This window comes from Brachyistius frenatus, unplaced genomic scaffold, assembly GCF_029030835.1.
Source record: "Brachyistius frenatus isolate BFR_SWC_R1_liver_20210118 unplaced genomic scaffold, ASM2903083v1 Contig_98, whole genome shotgun sequence".
NCBI classification, from domain to species: domain Eukaryota; kingdom Metazoa; phylum Chordata; class Actinopteri; family Embiotocidae; genus Brachyistius; species Brachyistius frenatus.
Genome location: NW_027210697.1, coordinates 459,089 through 484,506, shown reverse-complemented (window position 1 = coordinate 484,506; position 25,418 = coordinate 459,089). Strand labels below are relative to the sequence as shown.

At 42.4% G+C, this 25,418-nt stretch overlaps 1 protein-coding gene across 1 annotated transcript; it reads right to left on the bottom strand.

The window, feature by feature from the left end:
- Positions 1 to 450: 450 nt before the first annotated feature.
- On the bottom strand, positions 451 to 24,968 carry fer1l4 (fer-1 like family member 4). The gene is made up of 49 exons (XM_069711293.1): positions 24,890 to 24,968; positions 23,516 to 23,571; positions 21,358 to 21,446; positions 20,892 to 20,991; positions 20,691 to 20,785; positions 20,152 to 20,196; positions 19,337 to 19,501; positions 19,095 to 19,155; positions 18,482 to 18,613; positions 18,305 to 18,367; positions 18,093 to 18,177; positions 17,846 to 18,014; positions 17,351 to 17,528; positions 16,863 to 17,049; positions 16,379 to 16,458; positions 16,000 to 16,125; positions 15,714 to 15,777; positions 15,211 to 15,314; positions 14,513 to 14,621; positions 13,843 to 14,092; positions 13,431 to 13,563; positions 13,245 to 13,345; positions 13,026 to 13,113; positions 12,824 to 12,940; positions 12,583 to 12,735; positions 11,272 to 11,470; positions 10,994 to 11,118; positions 10,396 to 10,530; positions 9,483 to 9,656; positions 8,726 to 8,836; positions 8,448 to 8,609; positions 8,139 to 8,313; positions 7,935 to 8,047; positions 7,684 to 7,800; positions 7,010 to 7,049; positions 6,150 to 6,250; positions 5,762 to 5,896; positions 5,566 to 5,685; positions 5,306 to 5,433; positions 5,038 to 5,208; positions 4,612 to 4,766; positions 4,150 to 4,331; positions 3,983 to 4,068; positions 3,799 to 3,897; positions 3,550 to 3,667; positions 3,124 to 3,247; positions 2,163 to 2,467; positions 1,590 to 1,690; positions 451 to 963 (listed from the first exon to the last, which is right to left on the bottom strand). The coding sequence occupies exons 1-49, from the start codon at positions 24,966 to 24,968 to the stop codon at positions 783 to 785; spliced, it is 6,186 nt and encodes a 2,061-aa protein (XP_069567394.1). The 3' UTR covers positions 451 to 782.
- Positions 24,969 to 25,418: the final 450 nt, after the last annotated feature.

Below are 25,418 nucleotides of genomic sequence, written 5' to 3'. Positions count from 1 at the left end.
GTAACAGGGAATCCCAGAACAAGTGACAATCGTGAATCAGAATTTATAATATTATATAATATAATAATAAAATGTTTTAAATGTTGAACAAATGTTGAATCTGCTGATTAAAAAAAGGCCAGCTTCACCCCTTGCAGATAAAACACATGAATTCAACATGTTTTCCCACATGGGACACATGATCACATGTATGACACATGTTTACCACATGGTTACCACATGCAGTGAGAAGAGCTAATAGGAAAAATACGTTTTTCAAAATAATATTGTGATTAAATAGTTTTTTTCCTGCCTGCAGACAGACTGACAGAATCATTGTTGCTAAATAATATTAATAATTATGATTTTTTTTTTAAGCAGATAAAAGGATTGATCCTTTTGAAAACATTTAGAAAAGCACAACTATATTCAATCAACAAAATTCAACCCATTACAATTTATAGTTTTGATTTAATTAAGAAAAGGTGCTGATTTGTTACATCAGGTTTAGTAAGTTGTAATGTTACATTTACATAATAATAATATATGGCTTAAATATAAAGTAAGACATTTTCAATAATTTTCTCTGGTGACAGATAAATCCGACAGTAAACAGATGCCTGTTTATCCTTACCTGAGTTGACATCGCTGAGGATGCTGGGTAATGTAGAGCAATCAGAGTGATTATATTAAATCTACTTTTATCGATTTAGTTCCACAGAAATCAAAGGAGTAAATATGATATGATCAGTTCTGGATCAGAAACCTCAGACGGTTTGCATGAAGACTCCCCGCAGGTTTCTTCATCCTTTGACGAGGAGGGCGGTGATTTGCTGCGGCATCGTGTAGATGAGGAGGCCGAGGAAGAGTATGAGGAGGACGAGGATGGCCAGAGCAATGATGTACTTCTTGTATTTCTTCCAGATGAGGAAGATGAAGGTCTTCAGTGGGTTGACGAACCAGTTGAAGTTGGTGGTGGGACGACTGGAGAGACGACAGGAGACAGTTTACACTTCGACTGAGGCTACAGGTCCGGTCATATCACATTATAAATAAGAAAATCTAGAGGAAAATCTTTGTTTGAAGGGGTGAATATGAACAAATCTCTACAGAAAATTTACACCATTGACCAATTCAAAGCCATCATGACCGCGCTGACTTATGAGGGAACTGATAGCTCAAGAGTCCAAAAAGGAGGAACCTGTCAGAGCTTATCAGCTCTGATTTATCCTGCTGTGTTGGCATTTTTTTATTTTATAAGGCGAATGCATCAGACAAATATGTAAACTTATTGTCCGATTAGCAGCTGAGAAGCTAAGAAGCAAACTATCTAAAATATAGCAAGTTTACAAAAAAAACAAGTTCTGCTGACACTTTCTTATGAGACCTATTCTTAGCCGTATGTGTGTTAATGTGTGTGTGTGTGTGTGTGTGTGTGTGTGTGTGTGCGTGTGCGTGTGCTTGTGTGTGTGTGTGTGTGTGTGTGTGTGTGTGTGTGTGTGTGTGTGTGTGTGTGTGTGTGTGTGTGTGTGTGTGTGTGTGTGTGTGTGTGTGTGTGTGTGTGTGTGTGTGTGTGTGTGTGTGTGTGTGTGTGTGTGTGTGTGTCGTACTTCGGTTTGTCCAGAGGCTCCGGCTCCTTGCGTCCCCGCCCCACAGGGTTGGCCTCCGCCTGCTCCAACATCACCAGCTGAAGCTCCGCCTCCACCTTTCCCTTCACACAAACACAGTTTCAGTGTCACCACAAGTATGAAAACCTGAATTTGATTTATAATGAATGCATTTCCAAAAAAATTGAGATGCTGTGTAAAATGTAAGCAATTAAAGAATGCGATGATTTTCTTTTTGCGTGACAGAGTTTTAGTCAGCATTCGTGGACGCAGTGCAAACTGTGTTTTCAGAAGTGTTCCTGAGCCCATGCAGTCATTTCCACAACGGATTTGTGTCTGTTTCTAACGCAGTGCCGGCTGACGAAACCAGAGTGTTTGCTACTGCAGTTTTTTTTTTTTTTACCTTTGTTTTATAGTTACTGCAAATTTAAAACCCTGTTTTTACAGAAATTATATTATTTTATGGTAAAGCAGGAGTCAAAAAGTTAGACTCAAATATGTAGTAATCGTGTTTGGCTTTTGTTAGACAATATTAGCATGAGACTGATATGTTGTTGTTGTTGTTGTTGTTTGTACCATTAACAGGAATGTGTTGCCCATGCTGTCGATGAACTGGATGTCCTCCTGTCTCAACTTGCTCCTCTTGTCCTTGCTCTTCTTTTTCTTCTTGCTTCCCTTCTTCTTGGCCTCCTCCTTCTCCTTCTCCTCCCTCTCGAAGTCCTCGGCCGTCTTCTGGCGGGTCAACGGCCACCAGCCCTTCATCTTCTTGGCGCGAAAGATGGAGAACCGAGGGCCGGCTCGATCCTTCGCCATCTCAATCGTACATTTACCGGACGTCTTTGCCGGCCGCACCATGTCGCTGAGACGAAACTCTATGGAGCCTGAAAGAGGAGGAAAAAAAAACAGCTCAGGATTATGTTACAAGTGTTGAAATTGTTTTAATTTAAAGGGTCAGTTCAACTAAATTACCCCCCAAAATTTTTTTACATATTTTTTTTTTTATGAAACTAAATCTCAGGTTTCTGGTGTGGATGAAAATCAGTTCGTAAACTCTTTCATAAACAATTCAAAAAAAAATTTCAGTATAGGGCAGAAAATTGTTCAATTCAAACTGATGGCGATGGAGATGTTTTGCATTATAATGTCGATTTTCAAATGAAAATAGGTTTTAAATAATGGCTTCATCTAAAATACTCACTTAAATAGGACATTCACCAATTTATTATGGTGATTGTTTCCTTTTGCAATCATAGAAACATGTTTCACATTAAAAGTCTACCAAGAACAAGGCAATTATGATCTTTGAGTTACGCATTATGAGAAAAATCGGCAGGAAGTGCAAAGTTTATTGACAGTAGCTTAACAGTGATCAAAAAAGTAACGCAGTAGAAGTGACTGGAATTAATTAGTAAAAAAAAAAAAAAAACAGTATCTGGTTGAGCGCAGTGGACATCATGGAGCAGACCAGAAATACAAATATGGCCTGATATGTTGGAGTAAATGTAAATATTTGAAATATTTGTCCAGTCTGTCTCACCCAGGAAGTCGTTGGCTGCGATGCGGTCGTAGTCCCAGACCTGCAGCGTCATCACAGCCGGCTGGCGAAACTCCGACTCCTCCAGAGAGAAGATGGATTCCTTCTTCTTAAACACTATTTCTTTCTGCAGGAGGGGAAGATGTATTTCTATCAACCAGAATAACAGTAATCAAATGTCTCAACACTTGATTCATTAAATGATTAGTTGAATGATAGAATATTCAATTAGATTTTTTTTTTTTGTTAAGTGATGAATCATTCAGAAATAAAATTAAAAAAAAGTTTCTCCAATAGGAAGATTTGCTTTTGTTTTATTATAGCGAAAAATTTAAAATAAATTTTGGGTCTGTTGGTTCTCTGAAGTTTTAAAGATGCCGCTCTTGACGCTGGGATAATGAGATGGACATTTTTGTAGTGTATGTGTACCTCAGTAGGAAGGTAGTCGAAGCGGAAAACAAATCTCCAGTTGAAGTTTCCTTCTCCAGTCAGAGAGTTGAAGTGGACGTCCGTCTCCTGTTTGTCTCCTTCCAGTCCTTTTATCCAGCTGCACACAGAACAAAGGATGCTGATCATCGTTATGATTTCAGCTGTGACGACCGATCAGACTAACTTGGACCGAGTCTGTTAAAGTCCTATGAAAATGTAAAGAAATCCATGCGCATGTGTGAATCTGACCCTTTGACGTAGATGTCAGAGGACGGGTCGCCTGTGAACGGGTTCACATCGTCCAAAAACACGTCATCCGTGTTCCAGATGATCACGCGGAGCTCGTACCTGTCGCCGTGGAAACAACAACAAAGATATCATCACGAGTCCTTCGCTGTTCTGTCGTACCGTACGCGACGTCGTGTTGACGTACTGTTCGGGTAGGCGGGGCTTGATGTCGACAGTGGGCGGAGCTGGGACGTCGGTGGGGAACATGTCCACCCACATGTGAAGGTAACCCTGCAACATACGCACACGGTTGAGGACATTTATCTGTAGACCAGCAGCAGCGTGGTGTCCTCAACTGTGTGCCGTGGGTACCTGCGGCAGTCCGGGATTGTCCCGGTTCAGCAGAGACCGGATCTCCACGTGCTCCGGTACCAGAGGAACGGCTCCGGGGAGGAACTCGTTCATCTCCCTCCAGCGCTGCAGCACGCTCAGGGCCGCATGCTCCTCCATCTCCGCCTCCTCCTCCTGAGACCGTTGGTTCTTCTTCAGCAGACCTGACAACAACAACAGCAGCAGCAACAACAACAACAAGAACACGGCAGTTAGAGCTGCTATCAACGGTTACTGCTTCGTTTCATTAGATCTGGTGGAGCTGGAAGAAGGGAGCGGCAGTAAAACCACTGTTTCAGTGCTATTGAAGGGTTACAGTAGTGAAACTAGCAGTAGGAGCACATGAAATCACTTGTAGATGATACACAATCCTTTTCCTTCGTGACTAACCGAGTGGACCTGTCCGTCCACCTGCTGGTCTGTCGACCCGTCTACCTGACCTACCTTCAGGTACTGCGTCCAGTGGGATTTTGAAGATCTTGTTGAGGACTTTGATCTCAGACGGTCGGTACTCTGGAGACTGGATGCCGTTTTTCCTGCAGAGCTCGGCCAAGACGGTCGACGGCTTCTTTGCATCACGCCACATGTTGTAACCGTCACTGGAGACAGAGACACGGAAACATTTGAAGATCCAGGGACATACAGTAGAACCGACTTTACCGGTGTGTACCTCTAGAACCAATGTGGTCCGAAAACATAGAAATTCTTCTGGTACTAACATGTTCTAGTACTGGTTCTAATGGGTCATAGTTCTGGTACTAACATGTTGTAGTACTGGTTCTAACATGTCATAGTTCTGGTACTAACATGTTCTAGTACTGGTTCCAATGGGTCATAGTTCTGAGACTGGTGTAATATCAAGGTACTGACGTGTCGTAGCAAAGAGCCAGACCACAGGAGGCTCTGTGGCGGCTGTAGAACCGGTTCTCCAGGTCAACCCGTGTCTCGCCGATTACGTCATCGGCCCCAACAAGATCGTGGTCCATGACTGTGACAACAAGCTCTGTCTCCAGTGGGAAAGACACTGTGAGCTCAAACACCCTGAAATAAAGACAGATTGACAGACAGTCAAACAAACTGTGCAGACAGCTAGTCAAAGAGGGCGGGTGGACAGACAACTGGACAGACAGGTACGGACTCTCCGAATATCGGGTTGAGCTGTTTGGGGATGTATCGATCTTTGCTGTCCAGACTCTTCTCTCCCACCTGGACCTGGAGGTACGGGTCAGCTTTACCATTCGGGTCTGTGGGCGCCAGACTGGTGGCCTGCGGGACACAGACAGAAACAACAGAACACACTAGAACTCACGGTAGAATACAAACACTGTACCAACTGGGTTCAATCAAATTCAAATCTAGGACAGTTCAACCAAGTAAGAGACAGGGACACACAGGTACCTTGACGATGTAGACGCGGACTAAGACTTTGATTGGTGAGTTTTTGGGGATCCCATTGGTGATCTGGCAGATGGTGTCTTCTTTGTCCTCCGGATCAATCGGATAAAGCAGGAAGGAGCCCTGAGGACGGAGAGCAGGGAATCATAAAACACATGAATATCAGACGGACAGAACGACAGCTCTACATCGACATTACCTTGTATTTTCCCATCAGCCTCTCCTCCTCATCCTCTTCGTCGTCCTCACTGTTCGCTCTGCCTTTGTATAGCGGGAAGGTCTTCAGCCAGTCCTGAAACTGACTGAACTCTGACTCCAGATCGCCTTCATACAGCTGAACACCCAAAAAAAAAAAAACACACATGAAGGTTAAATCGACCGTTATTTTACCAACTGTTTTCATTTCTGTATGTTGGGTTTGGACGGCCCGCATGTTCCGCTTCAACTCTCACCAAATCCATTTGTGATTTTTTTTTTTTTTCCTGACACGACCTTAAAGCCCATCTAAGATTTCCAGCATGCAAATGCGGTCGAAAATGGTGGACTGTCTACTTCAGGTTGGGCGTTGTGTTTCTGTGACCTCACACCTTCAGAGTGGCAATCTTATTGCGTTTGGGAGGCTCGATCTCCATCACCATCACTTCCTCCTCCTCCTCTTCGATGTTTGCCATGGTCAGATTTGCTCCATCTGTACAAAGAAGATAACTTTATTGTCAAAAATAAAACACCACTCTGTTAACATATCATTTAATCTATTTTTAATTGTTTTTAGAGTATGTTTAACTTATTGTGCCTCATGTTTTTGATGTTTTCTTTTTAATTGTTGTAATTTCCCATATTTGCACATAACATGTACTTTATCTGTCTTGTCTTATCTGGGTGGGATTTTCCTGTTTTGGAATAAGAAATGCTGCCGTGTACAATCATGTTTTTGGACAATATTTTGCTTCCAACTATGCCTGGATGTGTGTGACTCTTATGCACAAAACAAGGTCCGTAAAAAAATGGTTTGTAAGAGTCTCCCCTCAGGCTCCTCCCACATCAACTATCACATGTGGCTGCCATGTTTTTCAACGTCTGCATACTTATGGCCACGTGGTTCATTGTGTTAGTGGAACATTTATTTTGAAAATCTGCCGTGATATGAAGGTAAATGATCTACTGAAAGCTAAACTTGTGCAAAAACTGGATTGAACGTATATTGTTATAGATAATTTGGGAGTTTTCCAATTCAATTTAATACAGCAGCATCTGGTGGACATCAGAGGAACTACACACTTCCTTCTTTGAAGCACACGCTTCAACTATAAACCTCAAAACTCAGCAGCTTATTGTAATAATCAGCTGTATGTGTTATTGTTTTGAAATAATGTAAACAATAAATCATTAAGGGAATATATATATATATTATTATAATTGAAATGTCATAGTTGGAGTTAAACTGTACCTGTCTCTGCTTGTTCCTCCATCTCCTCCCTCTCAGCTGCCTGCAGACAGCAACACATCACACATGTTGAGGGAAGACTTTATCATTATATGTATTACCTAATTAATGCAGTAGTTCTCTTCTGCGCCTTTAATACTGATATTTGTACATTTGTGCATTTATGTTTGAAATAAAACTTTATATATATATCAAGTATAGGGTCTGAGAGACTTTCTAAATTAAGTTGTATTTTGTTGATGGTTAATGCTGGATTCATGAAAGCAAAAAATAGAAATATTTCCACATTATGGTTTACTTAAATACTTATAATACTTACTCATAATTGTTCATTATCAATTCAACAAAATATTGTAACTCCATGTAAATGCCTGTAATTTCCTTTCTTTTGTAAACACAATGCACCTCTACAGTGGAGATTTTATTTTTAATAGAAACACAGGATATATGAATAAAGAATCCTTTTTATTTATTTCCTTCTAATATTAATTGATTTCTTTGTTTTATGTAATTTGTTCTTTCTAATCGCGTACTAACGAACATGTTCTTTGTGTGTTAAATCTGCCAATTGACCTTTTAATCAACATTTTAGTTTATCCTTGTCATGTATTGGTGCATTTGTTTTAAATTTATCAGACAGGTGAACTGACAGGTGGACCGGTAAACCGGTTTCTCACCTGTTTCTCCAGCTCCTCCAGTGAAGCGTAGTATTTTGACCACCAGTCCAACTCCTCTTTCTCAAGCACCTCCTCCTCAAGCTCCTCCCCTTTCGTTATCAACTTCTTCAGGGGTGCCTGAAGGAGTTTATTCACATTAATTAGCGAAGTCTCAACATCTACAAATATTTTAACAAATGGTTGAAATCTTTTTTGAAATTTTTAAAACAATTTTGGTATTGACTTTCTAAAGGGGAGATTAACATGCGTACATTAACCAGCTTGATGGGGTTGATGGGAATCTTCGTCTGTGTGACTGTCAGGCCGCTGAGTCCGATGTTCTTCACCGTTATCAGAGGGTTGAACTTCGCAGTATTTTTACTCGCTGGAGAGACGCACATCAAAACTCTGTTCGTAAAACACTTGAGGGGAGAAGTTAACTTTTGAGTCCCACAAAATTTCTTTACAGATCTTACCTTTTGGTTTTGGCTCCTCCTCTTCCTCCTCTGGCTCCGCCTCCAGCTCACGCGGGGCGTAGTTCATGAGGTTCTGGACCACGTATGAACCGACCAGAGCGAGCTGCCCGAATGCCCGATGCTCCACCACGAACACGGTCAGAGGAGGGTGGAGGTACGACTGCTCCGGCAGCTCCTGAAAACGACGGACAGGAAACAGGAAGAACAGGTGAGAGGATGTTCGTCGTGTCCGTCCTGTTCTGTGTTCACGCGATGGAGGTGAAACGAAGCCGCGCCTCTTTGAGCCCGATCTGCTGTTCTGAAACTGACCACGTCGATGTAGCGGACCAGCTCTTTGAAGTTCGGGTGAGTCTTGTAGTTTTGGATCTCCTCAGACTCCAGCTGTCGTCCTGCGCACTCCACCCTCACCAGAGGTCGCTCCACCTCGAACAGCTGCACCCGCCTCAGATCCCGCAGACCCCAGAACAGCACCTGAACACGCACCCAGACGCACACGGACAGGTATCATCCCGTGAGCCAGCAGACCCCCAAAACACATCTGCAAAATGTCAGCAGACCGTGTGTGTACGTGTGCGCGTGCGTGTGACCTCGATCCTGAAGGTCTTCAGAGCCGGCCGGACTCCTTCTGGGATGAAGTAAAATCTCTGTTCGTCCAAGTAGGTCAGTTCCTGAGGATCCACGCTGCTGGGCAGACGGGGCTGCAGCACGGAGAGGATTTTAACTAACCACAATTAATTCATCCACGCTGTTTGTTTTCGATAAATCTGACAGATCACAACTCTGATTATATTTTTGTAGTTCGGTCCATCTCTTTTAACAACTTTTAACAACCTAGTTAAAGAAACTAAATGATCTGACAGGCTAGAAATGAACCAACAGTGAATTCAGATCATTTAAACTATTTTATTTCAAACATGAAGTAAACGCACCTTTAATCAGCTGAGAAAACAGCGTTTAAACAATTCCCGTAAGTGCAGTTTTTCAAAGTTAAAGCAGGAAGTACATAACTTACTTACAGTAAATCCTTTCAACTGTATTCATTTTTAATAAAAATTGATAAACAAGTGTGTAAATCCAAAAAAACAACTAAAGGTCCAGTCAGTAAAACTGCATGACTTTGCAGCTAAATCCTTTAATTCCATTGGAATTTCTGTGTTTGTTTGCAAGTAACATAAATCCATGTCAGATTTTTTGCATTCAACCTGTCATCTCATCATCCAGTTTCCTTTAACCTCCATCCTTTAACCAGAATCAGACTACAAACTGGTCCGCACTGACTGACAACTCCCAAAATAAAAAGCAGACACCGATTGTTCGGTTAATTGATTGATTGACAGATGTCACCTCTCCAAACCCAGAGTAGTCCAACTCGATGAGCTCAAAAGCGGCCAGCAGCTCTCCGGCGGGGAACCTCCCCATGATGACGTCATAGAAACGGAGGCGGGGCTTTTGGTAGAACAGCTCCACAGGCTTAAACTCCGGCTCGGCAAAAGCTCGTCCCAGAAGCTTCGGACTGCCCTGTGCACACACACACACACACACACACACACACACACACACACACACACACACACACACACACACACACACACACACACACACACACACACACACACACACACACACACACACACACACACACACACACACACACACACACACACACACACACACACAAGCACAAACACAAGCACCGAATGTTGTGACATCACCTCCTGAATGCACTGCACTGTTTTCAGTTTTTAGATGCAGCTCACCGTTAGCATCTGTGATTCTTGACAAAATGCACTTTGGGATTTGGAACTTTTCCTCTTTGTATGTATCTTCAACTTTTTTTTATCACAGAATCATTTGGACTGATGATTGACTCTGAAGAGCTCCATCAGTTGCCCGTTTTATACAGTTGGGTTTTTTTTTTTTTTTAAGCCAGCCCCTAGTGGCCCGTATCGGTATTACACTTTAACGCATTTCCGCATTGGCTTTATTTTCACGCCCAGAAACAAAGTCCATTTTTGTTCACAGTCCACAAATATGAGCCATGACTTGACACATCAGTGCAACCTTCTGGTCCCATAACATACCAGCTGTGTAAAATAGAGCCGTCATTACGTCTGCTGCCGGCCCAACTGTTCCATGTTTTCTATCTTACAAACAGAAAGTCGAGGTTGAATAATGGTGAAACATTCACCATGGATGTGTTAAAGTTGCTTGCGAGTCACATAATATTCTTTCTGTGGGAAAGAGAATTGGACTTTACCACGGCGTCGTGGTCGTAGATGTAGATGATGATGAGCGGTGGATCCTGTTGGAGCTGATCTCTCGCTCCCTCCAGAAGAACTCTGTCGAACAGCAAACATTCACACCAGGCGGGAGAGAGAGTCTCTGGCAGCACCTGAACACAAACACAGTTCAGTTCAGAGTGTTTACCAGGCAGGGACGGTCTAAGAAGAGATGTTATGCTGTGATGGGAAATGTAGGATAAAATTAAACTCGTATCATGGTTACAGAACATCATTTATTTTTTTTTCTAATTGGCTGCCTGCTTATTAAAAAGCCAGCTATTGTAAAAACAATGATTGTGATATAATTGGATGCAATACCAAACACTATAGACTTTAGTGAAATGTAAATATAAATTGAGATCTAAATCATGAATATCTTGTGCGTTTAATGCCATCCTTAACAGTATTTACCTCATTATTTCAGCTTCAACATTAATCACTCTTATTTTGAAAGAGCTATCTGTTTTGTTGATTTTTAAAAAATTATTTTTTTTAGATACGGTAGAAATCAATGTGTTGAGTCCTTAAATGAACAATTATAACTTGTCAAACCACTGGGACGTTGGTACCTACCCTAGTGACCTGGCATTGTGTAGAGAAGACCACCCTTGCGAATGGGTCTGACAGGCCGTTGTCATCGGCAGCCATCAGGCCGCGGCCCTGGTACAAGTGACATCGCAGCTGGAAGTAACTGCTGTCTGCACAGAGCAACAGAAAGAGAGGTCTAAACAGGACAGCTGAAGATCCATGATTGACAAGTCAAAATACAAGAAATTATTAGGCTTTTATTTTGAAGTACAAACTCCTGGAGTCCTGAGCAATTATCCAGTGGAGGAGGTCAGCTGACTCACCCTGGCAGGACAAACTGACAGGAAGCTTCCTCCTCCCCCCGACAGGAACCAGCCTCTTCTTCTCGTCATCCTCTTCCTCATAGACCGGCTTAAACTCCTCTGGCAGGCAGTTGGTGACCTCTTTACTGTACTTGAGAGGACCGAGCCACAAATAGACCTCCAGCTTTGCAAAGATCTCACTTGCTGCACCTCCTGGAGACTAGAAGGAAAGATAAACATGATGTGGTGACCCGACGCCAAGCAGCATCAATGATTTTAGGGAGTAGACAGTGAGAGGTGAGCGTCACTGAGGATTTAGGAGTCAGAGATTATTGATGATTGTAGAGACGAAGCATCGAGTGTCGTCGGTGGTTTTAAAGACAGAATGTCATCCGCACTGAGCATCGTCAGGGATTTTTATCAGAGAGCATTATTATTTTATAGACAGAAGAAAAAAGATGTTTTTATCAAACAGGTCAATGATTTAATAAAAATAACAGTAATCATAGTCAATGAATGTAGAGACTGACCACTAATGATTTTAGAGAAAAATGGATGAAAATATGTCATAAAAGGATTCTTTAAAAAGAACAGCGATGGCAGTCGATGAATGTAAACACGGATCACGGTTGATTTTAGAGGCAAAATGGAAAATGTTATTAATTATTGTATTAACTACAGATCGGTAATCTGCAAATAAATGCAGCGTGTCTTTATTGACCGAGGAGCTAAAACATGCAGCCACACAGATGATTTCAAAAATAGAGCAGGGAGCATTTTCAATGATTTTAGACACAGAGCAGTGAGAGGTGCACATCATAAATAATTTATGATGTCATTCGCTTAATTCACTCCTGATCAGTGTCCTGGTGGTCACTGAAAATAATCCCATAATTAACTAGATGTTAGGCCTCAAAGAGTGGTATGTGCCTGGTTTGATTGATATGCCAGGATGGTGATTCACTGGTGAACTCTATTATTTGAGTTTATATTTTTTTTATAAACTATTATAAACATTTGTTGATGTAAAAAGATTTTTCCAAAGACAGTTTTGCTCTTCATTATAATGTTTTAATCAGTCTTTAACTCTTAATAATTATAACTTCTCTTTGGTAAACTGAACAAACACACCTTCAACGGACTTTAATGTCTTGTAAATGTTTATTTTACTTATTTTCTTTCTTCAATTCAACTGCAGTACAACCCAAATGGGATCGCCAATGCTTCGTCCATCTTTCCATACAGTCTATGTTTTCACTCCTGCCTTCTGTTACACCTCATCAACCCACCAGATGTCCTCAGACTTTCCCCAAAATGCCTCCTGATGATTACCTTCATGTAGAGGGTGGTCACTTTGCCACAGTCCCGCCCCCTCTGCTCCTCCACCAATGAGAAAAAGATGGAGTACGTGGGGATCCTAACGTAAGCCAATCGCTTGCTTCCACTCAGTAACCAGATAAAAACATCGGGGATGGTATTCTGGGGCTGGAGAGAGTAAAATGTCAGACCTCAGACGAACTGGACGTACGAGGATTTCTGACGTCTTTGTGGAGACGTTTAAATAAACTCTGACCTCTGCAGCGAGCAGGCGGAGCGTGTTAAGGATTTTCCTGCCGTCCATCAACCGCTGTTTGGCGGTCCGTCTTGTGATCCTCCGCCTCGCCTTCACCGCCTGTCTGGCCAGCAGGACCTGGAGACATTTAGTCAGTCAGAGAAAAGGCAGAAAGACAGAGAGGCAGGCAGGTAGAAAAAGAGACAGCTTCGAACAAACTCACCAAATTCTTCTTGATAAACTCCTTCCTGCATTTGTCCAGGTTGTTGGGACGAGACTGAGACTTTCTGTCTGAGAAAAGACTGAAATGTCTGCAGAGGGAGAGAAAGGAGTACAGACAGAAGGACAGACAGAGAGGACACCAGAAAAAGAGACAGACAAGATGATGAATCAAGTCAGACTGAATCTATTCCAGTCAAGTTTTCAGAAGGAGGACACTCACTTGCAGGAGGCCACCAGCTCCAGCAGCACCTCCACCAAACGCTCCTTCGCGTTGCTCCTCGGCCTCCTCAAGAGAGTTTCCACTTCGTCGAGACCGATCTCCTGAAAGAGCAGCGTAGATGAAGTTGTCGGGATTTCTCAAAACCTATAATCTAATTTTTGATATTTACAGTCCATTGGCTCTCACCAGCCTGTCGGCCATCTTGTTGAGACAGTTGGCCTGATAGAGACGAAAGCTGTGATTTTCAAACTGACTCCAGATAAACAGACACGGCTTTAGTTTCACTGAGGGGGGCTGGAGTTGAAGACACTGGAAAGACCTTAGAAACAGGTAAAGAGACACAGAGAGGCAGGAAGTTGGTAGATTGTTTAACTAAAGGGTTACACCTTCAAGAATCGAGACCTTCTCATATAGTATTGCAGCTTAAGGCACTTCTGCATCAGCCTCATTTTTTAGTCGATATTCAGTCTATGGTTTCGTCACTTGATCAACACCCGAGTTACACACGTTTTTGTGACCACTACACGAGCACTGGGTTGCCTTTAGAGACCGCTCCGGAGCACCTCCTGGGTCCTGTGTGGGTGTGGTGGTTATTTACCTGTCGTACTCAGTGGGCTGGGGTCTCATGGCGGCGGACACAGATCTGTTCTCAGGTTCGGGATTCTGGACCTCCTCTCTGTCCAGCTCGTCCTCGGACTCCAGCAGAACCTTCGTCTCCTCGTTCAGATGTTCCCGGCTCCTTCTCAGCTCCTCCCGGCTCCTTCTCAGCTCCTCCCGGCTCCTTCTCAGGTCCTCCCTGCTCTGGCTCTTCTTGGACCTCCCGCAACTCACCACCTTCCCATGATTCCCTGCCAGAAACAGAGTAGTTGACGGAGCTCAGGGGTTTTATGTTGGAAATAAAATAAAATTTACATCTGAGCCCCTGGAAATCAAAAAGGTTGGGCTCAGGAACGGTCTAAGTCGGATGCTGACTCTGGGTACAAAGCCCAAATGCCATCATTTAGAACTCATATTAAATCAAAATTAGACTGAGTAAATGCCTCCAAACCTGAGCCAAAACCCATTTGGCACCTATATTTGGTTCTCCGGTGTCAGAAAAGTAATACCTTGTTATACTGGCAACCTTCGAATTCTTACTCACAACATTAGTAGGTTTATGTTGCTATCAATGTAGAAGACTTGGTTTAATCTCTCATATGAACAAATTGAGCAGAGCAGCCCTGCAGTCTATGAGCAAACAGTTCTGACATCCAGAATTCACTGTTTACCTATTGAGAGTTCAAAGGTCATCGGTTTGGTTCCAACAGATGGGTCCATCATCGTGACCTCAAACAAAGAGGCAAACAGCAGAAACTCCTCCTTCTGTCCCAGAAAACCCTGAAGAAGAAGAAGAGAAGAGGAAAGTCTGAGAGCTGCAGGTCATCACTCTGTGAAGTCTTCACATCAAATTATGTCTGCTGCATCTTTCGTTTGTATTATTGCCAGAGAATAAGTGGTTTTAAGGGTATTTATTGTCATTGTTATGCAGATGATACTCGATTATACATTTTGTTCAATTTGCCATAATTTTTTTTAGCCTGCCTAAAATCAATAAAAAATTGGATGGCAGATCATTTCTACCAACTTAATGCTGAGAACAGAAATTTTCTCAAAGAGCAAAATAACTGATCTTTAAGCATACATTTTTCTCTTTCAACAAAAATACATAAGAAGTAAACAAATGAAGGGATGAAAAAGAAAATTAAGAACAAATGAGCCGAAAGGAGAACAGGAAAAAATTAACACAGTAAAAAAAAAACAAGGAGAAAACAAATTGTTTGACCTCAAATGTTCAATAAAACCAGAAATAATATAACATAAAGATAAAATGTGATTTACTCTCAAATATCACAGATGCAGCCAAGACCCAGTTTGTTTAAAATGGCTCATTGATGATGATGATGGAGGAGGTGTTGATTGAACTGACCTCAGGGAGAGGGTGGATCTCCTCTATTTCCACGGTAACGGCCTCTGGTACCTCCACTGCTACCTCTCCTGACTCGTCAGGTAAACCACTCGCAGCTGAAGACGCTACAGCAGCAACAAGTTAATAAACCAAGGATATTTGTTTATTCTGTACTTCTTTAGCAGTTGAAATATGAGACACAAACATACCGTACATACGTACTGCAGCAGAACATTTTAGATTAATCAGCTTCCAAAGCTTAGTTGGGAGAAAAGCTAATTTCAAAACATCTCTCCTTTAGACTGGAAGTGGAATAAAACCCTGTTGTCTCATTGAGTCAGTAAAAGAGATGAAACAGCTCCAGGTTGCTGCTGTTTGTTTCCAGTTGAGGAGAATTTGCTTCCAGAAAACTAGAACAGAACTGTTTTTAATTGCTGTTTCCGACATTCATAAATCATCTTGGGAAACAAGACACTCGCCATTAAAAGTTTATTTTCTCATTTCTGTGTCCTCGGCAGACTGACCTTCCTTCTCTGCCTTCTTGTTCTTCTTCTTCTTGAGTCCCAGCTTCCCCAGAGCTCCTTTCACCTTCACATTCACATGAGAGTCAGTGACTTCATAAGAGATTTAATTAGGTGAATTTGAGAGTTGCAGAAATCAGGTTAACATTAAGGTCAAATTAAGTTAGATGTTGTTGTTGCCAAGGTAACAACATCCTGATTCTGATTAAACAGGAAATAAGCGCTGGTGAAGAAACGTGTTGCCTGAACGTTGTGACATACTGTCACTGTGAAGTTTTGAGGCCGGTACCTTTCCCATGGCGGCGGAGCCCGTGTCCGCAGTGACGGCGGAGGGCGAGAAGTAAACCTCCATGCAGAGAGCGAGGAGGAGTCGGCCACGGTAGAAGATTCCTTCACCCAGACCCTCGTTCAAAGCCTCCAGAGAAAAGAGATGGGTTAGTCTCGATGACTCCAGTTTAGTCGATTTTAATTCTGAACAACCTCCAAGTTATCAGTGTCAATAACTCAAAGAGATACATGGAAATTCAAGGAAGTGTTTGACATTTTGGGAAACACATACGTGCTTTCTTGCTGAGAGTTTGGTGAAAAAAAAATGATCTGATTCAATGTATTTTCCCAAATCACGGGATTGTTGCTTTAAATGTTTGGTTTGGTCGAGTCCAGTTTACCTGGTGCACATCTCCGAGGGTGGAGTTCTGAGGAGAACCGTAAAGGTTGACCCAACTTGGGCCGAAGGTGGGGTTAAACCCTGCCGACAAAAGACAGAACTGGTCAAAATAACAACAACCTGGTATTTAAATAATGTCACAGTCCAAAAATAAACAAGTAAAGTGGTACAAAATGTAAACTTGCGTTTACTGCTGCTAAAACACTTTCGCAATTTAACACATATACTGTTATCAGTCAAAGATAACAGTTGTTTCTATTTGTCGGTTCTTTTGACCAGTTAGTCAGAAAACATAATAGTAGTGAATAAAAGTTTTCTTTAAACAGTAAATAAAACAGGAGCAGATCAGGAAACAGGAAGACTTTGTCGTAAAATATGATTACATTTATAAAAGCAGGAATTACAGATGACACAGATAAATGCCTGGTTCTCTGCAGGCGAGCTATCAAAAAGGTCACTGAGCGTGTGCAAATTCAGGGTCATACCATTCCTGGTGGGATCAGAAATCTGCTGTAGGTCCAGGAAGTGTGTTGCCAGGGCGATGTCTCCCATCTTGGCGTCGTCAAGGATCTGGATTTTAATTCGCTGTGCCAGAGGAGGAAACTGCTCGATGAAGGAGATCTCCTCGTTCCAAACTGGACAGCTGGTGACGCTGGCGACCGACGTTTCCCCCTGAACACAGACACAATATACACACAGTGGGATTAGAAAATTCCTGATTTGGTGATTTATATCAGTATTATCAAAAGCAGATTTAAATATTTTAAAACCCAAAAAACTTCAAGGAAATATAGGACCAATGGAACAAAACTCAAATGACTTCCTTCCTTGTTTTGTGAATGAACTGAGGCACAAGCTGAGGCAGCATTTCGATCTATGTTTCATCCCTGATGTTCCTGAACCATGAGACAGTCTGACCCCCCCAATAATGTTTATATATATATATATATATATATATTATGTATCTGAGTACCTGTTGTCCAGCGAAGGTCACCTTCACGTAGGGGTCAATGAACACCGCCCGGTCAGTGACGGACATCTTGGCCATTATACCTGCTTCCATGGTGGGTAGACCCTCGGCCCGGTAGATCCGGACACGGAACCGAGCCCAGGGACGCTCGGAGGGCATACCACGAGGAAGCAGCAGGTTCCTGCAGGAAAGACCCAACATCAGAATCCGGAGCCTTTTTTTTTTTTTTTTTTACCGATGTTAAATTTGGAGTTCCCCAGGGCTCAATCCTGGGTCCTCTCTTATTTAACATTTATGTCCCTTAATTAGGCAAGTTATGAAAAACAATACACTTAAATCACCTTTTTTTTTTTTTTATCTGGACATGCTGATTCATGACCTCCACCATCACTTCTCTTTCATTTATTTAAGTTTTGAGTAGTTGTGTTTTTATATGTCGATAGTAACATTGATTAATATGAAAATGCATGATGATATTCAGAATGCATGATTACTAACTTTTCTATGTCCTCACTGGCTCCGGACAAGGACCTCGATACCAGACTGGGCATGCTCAGAGCGTCCCCCTTCATCAGCACATTGAGGCTGGCTTTGACGTAACCCTTGATCCCTGACCTGGTATCTGCCGGGTCAGTGAGAGGAGCCCACTTCTGGTAGAAGCGGTGGTCTGGAGAGGCGGGAGAGGTCAGAGGTCAGCGAGTCCGGCAGTATTCAGATCAGAGCACTGCCGTGTGAACAGTGTTACCTGGCTGGTTGTACACGGTGGAGATGTCAATCTTAAATGTTCCAATGTGGGACATCAGGAAGGCCAGAGTCCGCCGGTGGAACACCTGTCAGGAGGACACATCACAGGTGTTCACTTTGGACACGTCCCTCCTCTCAAGTCTCTCACCATGGCAACATCAGGAGAAACAGAAGTGAAAAAACTACCAAAAAAAACAAAACAGTAGAACAGACCTTTATCTCGATGACTTTATCGAACAGGATCTGTGGAGCCTCCTGAAACTCAAACTGGAAGTTCTGAAAGAGATGAAGAGATGCGATAAACAGGTGTTACACTATTGTATCTACTGTACTTTACTTTACTGTATACCACAGTACTATATTCTACTGTGCTTGTCCACTCCACTGTACTTCGTTGTAAAAGGGGCAGGTGGTGGACTTCTGCGTTGCCGTGTGTTTTTTCTGACCTCCCACTCTGACAAAAACTGCCGGGTTGATGTTCACTCCAACCAGCTTCTGAGCCTCCAGGATGTTCACATTTACCTGCACACACACACACACACACACACACACACACACACACACACACACACACACACACACACACACACACACACACACACACACACACACACACACACACACACACACACACACACACACACACACACACACACACACGCTTATTTCACCACAGTGGACCACAGAGGTTTGACAGCTACTTAATGACCTGAAACTCATCTGTAAACCTGAGGGGAGCTGTAAAAGTAATTATTCTCTGCAGGATCATCATGAGTGGCGCCGCTCACAAAGATACCAATTATTGTATATAACCACTTTAATTAAAGAGTTTTCAGGCACGTCCAGCTGGGAGGAGTCCCCCAGGGCACCATGGGGGGGAATTACTTAAATAATCCGGACTGGAAATGCCTCCGGATCCTCCAGGAATTGCTTGAGGAGCAGCGTGTCTGTCCTTGGTTAGCCAGATAACTGATCAAAAATGAATGAATAAAGGGCCCTTAACCTGGAAGCTCTGGACTCTGGGTATCGCAGCAACAGAACATCTGGACAGCGACCTGCAACGACTACACACACATACGCACACGCACACGCACACGCACACGCACACACACACACACACACACACACACACACACACACACACACACACACACACACACACACACACACACACAGCTGATCAGTTTTACAGCACCCCAGGTGTTTTCCAGGTAAGCTGGCGGGCAGTCAGGTGACCAGACTGACCTCAGCAGAGGAGTGAACATGATGTTGGAGGCCTCCAGGTCCATCAGGTCGTCATCATCATAATCATCGTCATCTTCTTCATTTTCATCCCCGGTCCGGACCAGACTCTGCCCCAGACGCCGAGCCTCTCTGTCCCGCTGATCTGGGCGGGCGACGGTCTGCAGACTAACGATAGATGAGAGTGTTTCTGTATGGTTTGTTTTAGCATTCAGTCAGAACCAGAAGGGTTTATAGACCGTTGAGTTGTAATGCAGTGAATTATATTCCAATAACCAGTGGTGGACGGGTCTTCTCTCGTGTGGAGTAGAGTAAAAGACAATCAGTCGTTTCATTAAGCGCCTCAAAGTGACTCAAACTGTATTCTTACATTCAAGTGATTATGGGATTTATTGCTGTTTTCCATCAGGAGTATATGAGAAAATAAGGTCATATGACAGAGCGATGACCTCCACAAAGGGAGGAGGTCGAGGTGGACGGATGGATCAATAAAACATTTGACCGGTAGACTGACTGTTTGTTGAATCTGAACAAGTCCTCTGTGAATTTACGGCTAAAACTTTGAGCTCAGAGGACAAAAAAAGCTTTTTTTATGAACAATAAAATTTAGATTGACAATTTAGGCTCATCCTGGATCTGGCAGACACATAAAACAAAATAATCTAAACTTACTGTTGAAATAATGGCTCTTAGGAGCTCGCGACGTAACGTGATAACGTAAAGGTCACGTGATTCTTTACTGATTGGCAGCTCAAACGCTTCCGCTGATGTCACCTTTTGGTTCAGGTAAGAGAATGTAAGTGTGAGTAAATTCTCACCTGTCAGGGTCATCGAATCCCTCATTCCTGATGACCAGAGCTGACCTTAAGGATGAACCAAGAAAAAACAAAACGAGAGAATCATCCGTCCTCTGTGGGTCTGCAGGTCGGCACTAATTCTCTACAAAAATCTCCTCGATCAGAGTAAACGGTGACACTGACTTCATCTGAAGGTTTGATGAGTCAGACTGTTGAGGGCATCTGCACTCTGGTAGGAAACACATTTGTCACCTGGAAGTTTTAAACAGTCTCAAGATATTTTACTGGGAAATTCGGGAGCTTTGTTTTGCCTTTTTTTTTTTTTTTTTTTTTTTTTGGTGCCACTGTCACAATGAAAAATGTGAACTCAACTAATCCAAGAGCAAAAGGTAAACAGGTCAACCTCTACAGACCAGTTTAAAACATCCTTATACGACCAATCGAACCATCTCTATCATGACATATTCTCCTCTCACTCTAGAGGGAACAGAAGGATCTAAATAAAAGTTGTAATGCTCCTTTAATTTGATGTTTCCAGTTCTGTGTGGAGTTGATCTTACTCATCCTTGTCTTGGACCTTCAGGAAGTCTTTTCCCTCCCAGCCGCCTGCCGTTCCCTCGACAGGATTAAAGCAAATTTCGAGCTCTATAAAGATCTGCGGGAGGACGGAGGAGAAACTGAAGTGGCTGAAAACAAGATCAGGACTCTTTTTTTTTAATTTTTTTTTTTTTACAGAAGAGTGTGTGTTTGTGTGTCCTTACATCAGTCAGGCTGTAGTTGGCATCAGTGAGCAGTTCCCGTAGCGACAACCTCCCGGCTGTAGTGACATGCTGGAGACTGATGATCAGCTTACCGAGCAGTCTACACACACACACACACACACACACACACACACACACACACACACACACACACACACACATATATATGAAACTCATACGGCAACATTATATGTTTGTGTATCTGTATTTCAACAAAAATTTCCTCTGTTTTTGTTTTTAAATCATCATTTTATTCCAATCAAGATTTCATGATTACAAATTAACAATAAGCAGCAATATATAAGGTTCGGGAAAAACACTCGGGGATTTATTGTGCACGCGCGTGTGTGTGTGTGTGTGTGTGTGTGTGTGTGTGTGTGTGTGTGTGTGTGTGTGTGTGTGTGTGTGTGTGTGTGTGTGTGTGTGTGTGTGTGTGTGTGTGTGTGTGTGTGTGTGTGTTAGTTACCTGTTGGAGAAAACTTTACTGCAGTTGTAAACACTGACAGACAAAACTTCATCTTGGATCACTTTACCGTAGTGAGGCCAACGGAAATGCTGCACACACACACACACACACACACACACACACACACACACACACACACACACACACACACACACACATGGAAGTCAGATTACACAAAGACATTTTGAGCACATTCATTTTTTCTTTCAGAAACAGTGTGTGACACACAATGTTTTAACAGTTTTAACAGTTGTAAACATTTGTTTACAACTGGAGTGCATTTGTTTACAACTGAGTAAATTACAACCCCGAGCAAGAAGGAAGAGACTGTTTCTGTCTTTACTTTCGACATCTTCCACGACAACCATGCATCACGATGTGTTCGGGGTTAGACACGAACGAACACACACACACACACACACACACACACACACACACACACACACACACACACACACACACACACACACACACACACACACGCACACTCACCTGGTCACACCTGAAAAACAAACACCTGCCTGACTCAGTAGCAGAGAAATATACAGGCATTCAGAAACCAAGCACGTTCACACAGAAGTTACTGTATTACATCATCTGTTAGCGTGTTTATGTCAACAAACAGGTGGTGATGCAATGAAATATCTCTTAAACAAATATTTTCTCGGCCTGTAAAATCACGTGAAAATGATTGTTTCCATTCTGCTGACTAATTAAACCACAAAATCAAGAAATCGCGGCCTCTTCTGATCATCATGAAGAATTTTTTTTTTCTTCTTCAGTATGTAGAAGCGCTCCAAAGTCTGTCTCTGAAATCTTTTGCTTTTTACCTTCAATTGCACTTTTATTTATTGTCTCCGATCATCTGTGAAATTTGTGAACTGTGAAATACACAAACTACACCAGTGCGATGGGAATGTCAGTAGTTTTGCAGGTATTTGGTTATAAAACAAAGTGATGGATAAATTAAAACTTTGACCTGATGGTGGATCATCAGTGTTATTAAGAGGGACCGCAGAAAGAAAGTTTTTATGAAGTCTACATACGCCATGAAAAACAATTATAAGAAACGCTGAAAATGATAAACATCTTTACAAAATGTCATGTTCATTAAAAGCAAAAACCTCATGGTGACGCTAAAGGAAAAGTTCAGGGTATACCGGAGTCGTTAGGGTTCGTCCCTCTGGGGAACATGAACTTGTTGAGACATTTAATTCTGGACTAAAGCGATGGACCTGACAAACATTGAGCCATCCTGCTATGACACGGTGAATCCTGCGTATTATTTAGTTTGAAAAAAGAGTTTCATGTTTTCTTTCTCCCAGAGATCTTTAGATTACAATCACGTCAACTTCAACAAGCGTGTGTGTGTGCGTGTGTGTGTGTGTGTGTTGAAGGAGTGGTTGTGTATGTGTACTGTAGGAGGGGTACAGTTTCCTATCAGCTCAATTAAAATAGTTTCAATCTGAAGCAGGCAAACAGCTGCAGCTACCTGTTGTAACACCCACAGCCACACTTCGACTTCTAGCTTTGTAAGGACCGTCATTGACACGATGAGATCGCACCGCCCTTATCTATTACATCTGTTCACCCTAATCCTTAAAACCAAATCCGAACCCTCAAACAGCCCAATGAAGGTGTGTCCCAGTAAGGACCGGCCAAAATGTCCTCATATTCCACAGACGTCCTCACTCGTAAGTTCTATAACTGAAGTAGGTCCTCACAAAGATAGACAAACAAGTACACACACACACATACGAGAGGCAACTACGATGGAGGTCACGTGATCTGAAATCTCAGCAGCTCATCGTCCTCACTTCTGCCAGAACCGACCCGTTTATAGAATCCACACTGACGTCATCAGGAAGGAATTTGTAGACAGAACTTTTGGTGTTTCTCATTTACCTTAAAACAGTCGGTCAGACTGCAGATGGAAGATAGCTGGTACCTAAATTTGATATAAAGCAATTTCTGAGTTTAAAGTATTTTGGATATGATCCCTGATTTAACTAAATTTAATAAACTAACAAGCTAAACTTTTATCCGAGCAGCCCTTGGTGGACATCCGAGGTACTGCAGCTCAACACGCTGCAGCTCCGAGGCTCCTGATTGGCCTTTTTCTATGATTGGTCTGAAAGCGTTCGTTAAGGTTACCGACCTCGTTGAAGACGGCCACGTTCTCACACTGCAGGACTCTGGTTTTCTGGGTGAAATCTGGCGGACAGAGAGAGACACACACTGGTTACCATCGCAACAACACAAATGCAGTAGCTGCCATGAGACATTAACAGGCGGGTAAAACTAACCTAACTGTGGGTCAAACCGTACAAACACACTTTAAAACACGGAGCAAGATTTAAATACAGTTGACCTTTCACGCGCGGTGGTCCAGTGGTGAAAAAACGACTCGGATCATTTAATTAAGTAGAAGTAGAAATATGACGATGAAAATATCCTTGTCCGTAAAGATGTCACTTTACGCAAATTATTTTGTTGTTGTTGTTGTTTCCCATCGAGGAACCAAACGAAGCAGGGATGGTGCAACTCTATATTTCTATCTTACATTTCGGAGGGATATATTGAACCCTTTTAGTTACCTTATGAAATTATTTTTGTTTTGGTATATATATATATATAAACTAATACTATATTATATATAATACTATACCAATTGTATTGATTATCTGACCTCCTGCATGTTTTTTAATGACCTCTGGATGTAACTGTGTTTGATTCTATTTATTTATTCATCGCGGGAATATTAAATAAAACATCTGAAACAAACATCTGATGTGGATGGATCTTTCCAAATCAAACATCACACATCTTCAAGTACAAGGTCATGTTTTTTTTAAACAGCCGAATGCCCGGCGAACTTGAAATGTTTCGACTTCCTGTAATCGTCCTTCCTGTCGTGCGCTCAGTGGAAGTAGAGGAGAAGAAAATCTATATCCCTAGTTAAATGTAAAAATGTGTTTTAAAACGTGTCCAAAGTTTGAATGAGACTGTTGCGGTCGGATTTCTCTGGACGGCGTCACCTCTCTGTTACACTTTTCATTACATTCACGCAAACATCAGTCACGTCAAAAAAAATCATGACACCTGTTTTGGTTTTTTTTGCCACAACTGGAGTTGATGTTCAAACAAATCTGAATATGAATAATTCTTATAGATTAAATTACCTAAGGGCAGTTGGAAAGAGCTCCGTGTTGGCCTGCTACAACATTAAATTCAATATAATGCATAAATATATTACTCTATATTTACCTTTGACACTTTATGAATGTTTTTCTATCCATTTAAATATTTTTCACGTCAGACTGTACTTGTAATTAAGTACTTTTCCTCACTGTTGACACAAAGCTGGAAGCTCACCGTTCGTCTGAAATATCGTTGTTCGCCGTAACGTTAAAATTTCAAATAACAAACCGGGAAACAGACCATAATATACACTCGTGGAGGGATAGTGCAGGTTTCAGTGACTAACAGCGGACAAAGAGGAGCCGACAAGAGGAGCGTACGGACGGGTTACCTCTGAAGCAGAGCTCGACCTTCCTGTCAGATCGTCCCGGCAGGTTGGAGATCCTCCTGAGATTCACAGTGATGGACATGATAAACGACACCTGTCGCTTCACCCGTCGGGCTGTCGGTCTACATCGCGTCTCTGCGAGCTCGACTCGTCTGATCTCTCCTGTCGTCCCTCTTCAGCAGGTGGAAACCAACTGTGGAGAGCGTTTTCTGCGTGTAACTGTACATGTAGGCTTGTTAAAGTGTGTGTGTGTGTGTGTTAGGGCAGGTCTTTTCTAATGTTTGAGAAAGCAAATAGAGTGGCTCGACTAGTTTCCTCATGAGAGAACACACACACACACACACACAAACTTGTTTCGCTCTCCCCGTGTGGGTTTTTATTATGACGCATTTCCTTGCCCTCTACCTCCATTTTAAAATCATCACAACTGTATGTCTAACCTTAATTTTTAACCTAAACCTAATTCTGACCCTAAACCAAGTCTTAACCCTCAAAAAGCAGACTTGACCTCAATTTGGGTCCCCACAGTGAC